At 55.6% G+C, this 7,073-nt stretch overlaps 1 protein-coding gene across 1 annotated transcript; it reads left to right on the top strand.

The window, feature by feature from the left end:
* The first annotated feature begins 2,564 nt into the window (after positions 1 to 2,564).
* LOC142819596 (free fatty acid receptor 2-like) lies at positions 2,565 to 4,019 on the top strand. Its single transcript, XM_075907755.1, has one exon. The coding sequence runs from the start codon at positions 2,574 to 2,576 to the stop codon at positions 3,573 to 3,575; it is 1,002 nt and encodes a 333-aa protein (XP_075763870.1). The 5' UTR covers positions 2,565 to 2,573; the 3' UTR covers positions 3,576 to 4,019.
* The last annotated feature ends 3,054 nt before the right edge of the window (positions 4,020 to 7,073 follow it).

The following is a 7,073-nucleotide window of genomic DNA, read 5'->3' as shown; positions in this document are numbered from 1 at the left end:
GAGTGGGGTCTATGGGTTAGAGCAGGGGGGCTAGGTGTGAGTTCTCCTGCTACTCTGCCAGCTATAGCATGGAAGTGGATTAGGGTAGCAGGTAGGGATATAACATCCCATTTCATTGGTTAACAGATTAAAGGGCAGGTGTGTGTGTGTGTGGGAGAAGGGGAGCACCGCATCCATTCACATCCCTAGTTAGGGGGCTAGACCGGGACTCCTGGGTTCTATGCACAGGACTAGCAGGGTGTGACAGGGTCTCCAGGATGTACCTGAAACTCAGATACTACTGAGACCTCTCTCCCACTTGTCCGAACTCCCAATCGCCTTGTTATTCTGTGACAAGGTACAGCTGCTGGCAGGTCCTGCAGGGAGAGACACAGCCGGCCGTTACAGGAATGCTGCTCTCAGCCACTCATGAGCCAACATCAGAGAAAGGCTCCAGGTAGTTTCCTCAGCTCTCCAGCCCAGGACCCTGAGCTGTACCATCCTGACCAGTGTAAGCCCCTCCCTCAATGTGGAGAAGACATGCACCAGCCTTGTGTTAACTGAGCTCAGGTTTCCAGGCACGGGGTAAAGTATAACACAGTGGCTGTGTCTACACTGGCATCCCTTTCTGGAAAAGGGATGCTAATGAGACGAGTCGCAATTGCAAATCCGCGGGGGATTTAAATATCCCCCGCGACATTTGCATTTACATGGCTGCCGCTTTTTTCCGGCTAGGGGATAAGCCGGAGAAAAGAGCCAGTCTAGACATGATTCTCTGGAAAATAAGCCCTTTTCCAGAGGATCTCTTATTCCTGCTTGAAAGTAGGATTCCATATGTAACTTGAAAGTAGGAATAAGAGATCCTCCAGAAAAGGGCTTATTTTCCGGAGAATCACGTCTAGACTGGCGCTTTTCTCCGGCTTATCCCCAAGCCGGAAAAGAGCGGCAGCCATGTAAATGCAAATGCCACGGGGGATATTTAAATCCCCTGCGGAATTTGCAATTCCGAAGTCTACATTAGCATCCCTTTTCCGGAAAGGGGTGCCAATGTAGACACAGCCAGATTGATTAACTCCCGGCAGACAGTGTGTCCGTGATCTTAAGTGATCGGCATAAAAATCCGAGACAATTACCAAAGAAGAGGATGTGCACACTTTAAATCTTCAGCCTCGAAGACACCAGGCCATATTTAGATCTAGCAGCATTCTCCCCCCTCTGGGTGTTACAGGTCACAGCAAACAGGTTTCTCCCTTGCGTCCTCTGTTGTAGTTCTCTCCTCAGCATCCTTGTTGCTTGCAGCGCAGGTGGGGGAGGGGGAAAAGCCAAGCCATGTGGCCTCTGTCCCTTATGTTATGTCCTTAGTCCGTGTGCTTAGGAGACACTTGCCCAGACACGTCCAGTCCAGGAGGGTTTTGCTGAGCCAAGGGGATCCACGAACCCATACTTGTGTGGTGCTTGGGCACCTGTCCTTGACTTGTGCATCCCTTGGTTGTTGCTAATTCTCAGTGGGGCAAACAGACTTACCAGGCCCTTGGGCAAGGTGTGTTTGTGGCTTCTGGAAGGGGCAGGACTTTGGGCAAATGGAATGGGGGTGGGACAGCCAGTCCTCAGTGCCACGTGGTGCTCCAGCGGTGCTGTAAAGGGCATGGGACTCCGCCTGCCACCTCTACTCCCATGGGCGGGCCTCAACTCCCCTCGGGTGACTGGCCGGTGAACACTGATGTGGCTGTACGAAGGACTCTCAGACTTACAACTGATTCCATATGTAACCCACACACCTAGGCTACGTCTAGATTGCATCCTTTTTTCGGAAAAGGGATGCAAATTAGACGTATCGCAATTGCTAATGAAGCGGGGATTTAAATCTCCCCCGCTTCATTAGCATAAAAATGGCTGCCGCTTTTTTTCGGCTCGGAGCTTTGCCGGAAAAAAGCGCCAGTCTAGATGCGGATCTTTTGGAAAATAAAGCCTTTTCCGAAAGATCCCTTATCCCTCTTAAAAGCGTCTAGATGGTCGCTTTTCTCCGGCAAAGCTCTGTGCTGAAAAAAAAAATAAATGGCAGCCATTTTTATGCTAATGAAGCGGGGGAGATTTAAATCCCCACTTCATTAGCAATTGCGATACGTCTAATTTGCATCCCTTTTCCGAAAAAAGGATGCAATCTAGACGTAGCTCTAGTGTGGTTCACTGCCCCATGCCATGGCACTTAGACGACAGCAGCAGATAACACTAAGAGACCTCTATAGCAGGGGCTCAGCACTAGCTGGTTTCTAGCTCAGAGGGTAGAAGCTCCTATACTGAACTCCAGAGGTCACAGGTTCAAATCCACACAGTGGCAGTTACGCACAGACAGCAAAATCTTATCCCTTTATGCCCGCTACTGATGCATGATGGGTTTCCAAAGATCACCTTCTATAGGCTCTCTGACTTGGCAGGTTTTCTATGAGATGTGACATTGGGGAGTACAGATTTCTAGGTGTTGCTTTGGGATACTGAGGACCAGAGAGGGATGAAGTGGTTTGGAGCTGGGGGGATTGGACTCCTGTGTTCCTGCAGCAGCTGACAAGCCCGTTCCTTTTGTAGGAGCCAAGAAGATGAATTTGAACATTTCCATCCCCGTGGTACTCACCATCTATATTTTCACCTTCGTGATTGGCCTCCCATCCAACCTCCTGGCCTTCTACGCTCTCCTGGTGAAGGTCCGCCACAAACCCACCCCTATCGACATCCTTCTGCTCAACCTCACTATCTCCGACATCTTGCTCCTCATCTTCCTCCCCTTCAAGATGGTGGAGGCCGCATCCGGCATGCAGTGGCCCTTGCCTAAGTTTCTCTGCCCACTCACCAGCTTCATCTACTTCGGTAGCATCTACATCAGCTCCCTCTTCCTCATGGCCATCAGTGTTGAGCGCTACTTGGGGGTGGCCTTTCCCATCACATATAAGCTCCGGCGCTCACAAGCCTATGCCACCGCTGTCTCCGTGTTTTTTTGGGTTGTGGCCTGCAGCCACTGCACCATCACCTTCATTGTCCAGTATAAAGAAGACTCAGGTTTCTCTTGCGGGACCACGTCATCTCCTCAGATATTCTACTGCTATGAAAATTTCACTGATACGCAGCTCCGGGTCCTCCTCCCTGTCCGGCTGGAGGTATTCATCGTCCTCTTCTGTGTCCCCTTCATTGTCACCGTCTTCTGCTACATCAACTTCGTCCGCATCTTGATGGCCTTGCCCAACATCCCAGTCCAGAAGAAGCAGCGCGCCGTGGGACTAGCTGTGGCCACCTTGGTCAACTTCATAGTCAGTTTTGCCCCCTACAATGTGTCCCATGTGGTGGGCTTTGTACAGCATGACAGCCCCCCCTGGAGGGTTTACGCTCTTCTCCTCACCACCCTCAATGCCTCCTTGGACCCCATCGTCTTCTATTTCTCCTCCAGTGCTGTCCAACAGGCCTTTGCCAAATGCCTGGCTGGCCTGAGGCACCAACTCAGCGCCATCACGGCCAAGTGCCATCTCGGTTGCTTGACTCATTGTGAGGAAGGGGGCAGCGTGCCGGAGGCGGCCAGTGGGGACAAGGCTGAGGAACTGACATCATGACTCCCTGGATGGGACCACCCCTCTGCTTCCCCCACGGAGCTTTCCTTGTCCCAGGCTCTGCTGGAGCAAGAGATCCTGCACTTTTGCTGGAGTCGGCATCTTCTGTCGTTCCCTGTGCTCCCGAGAAGGCCGTGGGCCTTGCTTAGATGCCAGCATGCGACAGGGCTTGGAGCTGGTGCCGAGGGCTTGGGTCTATGTGAGCTTCAGAGTCATTGGCCAAACTTACCTAGGGGTTTGGCTGACCTGGAATTGGAGTTACCATTGTGCCAAGGGAGATCTTTTGCCGCTGCTGAGCCACGAGCAGCACCGGATTGGCAATGGCATCACGGGTTCCAGGCGCATGCTCAGAACGGCTCTGGGGCTGGGACCATGGTCCCACCCTTCTTGACTCCTCCCTCCTTTCTATGCTCTGCCCCTTCCTTTCTGCCCCCAGTCATTGCTCTCTGCCCCTCACATCCTGTGCTAGCAGTGGACGCAGCCTCCGGGAGGAGCAGCGGCAGGACTTTGGGTCAAAACAGGGGACAGGGTCACGGTCAGGGCACCAGGGCCCACAAAAGATGAATCCAGGCCTGGGCCTGAGCGCTCAGCCAAGCACTCGCCGGACTTCGGTCACGTTCAGCTTTGGGGTGGGGGGCTCAACTTCTCCGATGTCAAGGTTGCCATGGCGTCAGGGGCCTTCCTTTGCTGCTGCTGGCTCGTGAGTGACTGGCCAAACATGGGCCTGTTTCAGCAGACAGTCCCTCCCTGAACAGCTCCACCCACTCCTGGTCTTTTCTTCTCCCGTGGTTGGGCCATGACTGCAAAGGGGGAACCAAATGGGAGTCACTTGAGGGCAGGCAAACAGGCGGGGCTGAGTGTGTCCCATTTGAGGGGAACTGTTCAGTGACAGATAAAAAAGGACCGGGCTCCATGAGGGTCGCATAGGCCTCAAGTTTGCCCTTTGTGAGCTATGGAGCACCCCTCTTCCTGGGCACCTTGTATTAGTACCTGTTGGCCTCTGTGGAAATGTAGTTACCGTCTCGGTGGGTTTGGAACGCAAGAGTCTGCAGCTCAGCATGCTTGAGCTAAAGCAGCAGTGCCGTGTGCTGGCGGCAGTAGTAAGGCTGTTATCCACAACACCGATGGGAAGAATTTGGACTCTGGACCTGCACCATCCATCTACAGTGCGCTATGCAAGCGGTCGGGCCAGTGCCACTTGGTGGCAGAGGAAGGAAGGCGCTTACTGAGTAGGATCTGAATGCAGCACATTTAATCAGTGTGTCCGATTTCACTGAGGCTAAAAGGGACCAGTGAAAATGAGAGTGAGTGACGGTGAATGAGAGCCAGAGACAGAGAGAGGGGGCTGGTGTGAGCAGTGTGGGGCCTTGCAGAAGGGCGGGAGCAAAGGCTTCCATTTGTTTCCATTGGAAAGCTGGGATCCATACGTCTAGCACCACAGCGAAGGCTCATGGGATCCGAAGGCAGCGTGCCCTTTGCAGCGGCAGTAGGGCTGTTACCCTCCAGGTGGGAGGGGATGGGCATTTAGCGGACACATGTACAACACACACTGGTTGCTGTGGGTCTGTCCCAGGTCTGGGCGCAGAGCTGAGATCTCCCTCGCACAACATCCTGCACCCCCTCCTTTCTCTGGTGGGTCTGGCTCCCACGGGGACAGTGGCTTTAGCTACCTGGTCAATAAAATAATGAATTTATTACTCAGTCGAGATGATTTGATTATTCTTTGGGGCTGGAGTGTGGTCTAGGGGGCTGGGGGAGGAGGACGTCTGGGAGTCAGGAATCCTTGGCTCTATCCATGGGAGGGGATGAAATAACTGGGGTTGCACTCTGGCTAGAAGTTAGAGCAGGTTGGAGAAAGCCGACGCAGAGCGCCAGCCAATCAGAGAGAGACTTAGAAGGTGCCAATGAGCAGGTAGCTTGCTGGAACAGCCCTGCTATAAGAAGAGGGTGGGAGGGGTTCTGGGCTCAGCCTGGGGCAGTAGGGTACAGGAGGGGATTCAGGGTGCAGGCTCTTGGAGAAAGTTGGGCTGCAGGAGGGGCTCAGGGCGGGGTCGGGGAGTGAGGGTGGTTCAGGGCTTGGGGGTGGGGGTGCAGGGTTCAGAGCCGGAGGTGGGGGTACAGGGATCAAAACTGGGGCAGGGTGTGGGGGTGCAGGGTTCAGAGCTGGAGGTGGGGGTACAGGGATCAAAACTGGGGAAGGGCGTGGGGGTGCAGGGTTCAGAGCTGGGGCAGGGTGTGGGGGTGCAGGGTTCAGAGCTGGAGGTGGGGGTGAAGGGATCAGAGCTGGGGAAGGGCGTGGGGGTGCAGGGTTCAGAGCTGGGGCAGGGCGTGGGGGTGCAGGGATCAGAGCTGGGGCAGGGTGTGGGGGTGTAGGGTTCAGAGCTGGAGGTGGGGGTGCAGTGATCAGAGCTGGGGTAGGGCGTGGGGGTGCAGGGTTCAGAGCTGGAGGTGGAGGTGCAGGTATCAGAGCTGGGGCAAGGGATGGGGTGCAGGGTTCACAGCTGGGGCAGGGGGTGAGGGTGCAGGGTTCAACGCTGGGGCTGGGGCAGGGGCAGGGGTTCAGGATGCCAGATCCAGCTGTGCACCACTCATCTCAAGTGGCTCCCAGGTGGTGGCACTGTGAGGCTAAGGCAGGCTCACCCCCACTCTCCCCCTGCACCACTCCTGAAAGCAGCTGGCATGCCCAACAGGCCTCTGCCCTGCTCCCTGTCCGCAGGTACGGCCTCCACACCCCTCACTGGCTGTGCTGTCTAATACTGCAATCAGATAACGTCAGGAGGGTGCATAGCTAGGAGGCAGACACAAACCTGTTGCTGCTGGTGATTTGTAATTCATTGCAGGATGTGACTTTGCAAGACCCTGCATGGTGCCGGGTCTTGCAAAAGAAACAGCAGCACTGCCTTGCAAGCCAAGGCCAGCCTGTTTCAGAGGGAGGGAGTGGGGGGTGTTCACGCAACCCCCAGAATTTCTGCATTGGTTCTAGTTTTGGTGCTGACAACATTTGGTTCCACGGTGAAAACATGAAACAGAGCAGTGTGCGTGTCCTGCCATGCCAGGTGTGCGCGCGGGGGGGGGGGGGGGGGGGGCAGAAAGGTTTCTCTGCCAGCGCTGCCGATCCTGCTGCTGACGGCGCTCACGGCAGGGGAGGTGTTGGCCCCGGTTCCCTCCCTGGGCCTGGGCGCAAGGCCTTGTTCTCAACACTCCCTCGACCACCCCTCTTCTGCCGGGCCCTCTCTGGGCAAAGCCCCAGCAGGCGCCATGCAGGCCTGGGCCTCCCCCTGCCTGGCTGGGTTTCACCGCCTGCCCCTGAAACACTGACCGGGCTGGGCCTGGCCCCCGGCTCCTCGCAGGCCGGCAGAGCCCAGCAGCACCGGCTCTTGTGTGACGCTGCAGAGCCCTGCGCAGCACAGGGCTCCCTAAGCAACAGCAGAACCTGTCTCCCCTCCTCTCTGCCTGCCAACTTCCCAGCCCACGTGACCCAGCACAGGGGGTGAGCGAAGC

The sequence above is a fragment of the Pelodiscus sinensis genome, chromosome 24 (assembly GCF_049634645.1).
Source record: "Pelodiscus sinensis isolate JC-2024 chromosome 24, ASM4963464v1, whole genome shotgun sequence".
Taxonomy (NCBI): domain Eukaryota; kingdom Metazoa; phylum Chordata; order Testudines; family Trionychidae; genus Pelodiscus; species Pelodiscus sinensis.
This window is presented reverse-complemented; position numbering and strand designations above follow the sequence as displayed.

Coding starts and splice junctions, on each gene's coding strand:
- LOC142819596 (XM_075907755.1), top strand. CDS start 2,574: ATGAATTTGAACATTTCCATCCCCGTGGTACTCACCATCTATATTTTC.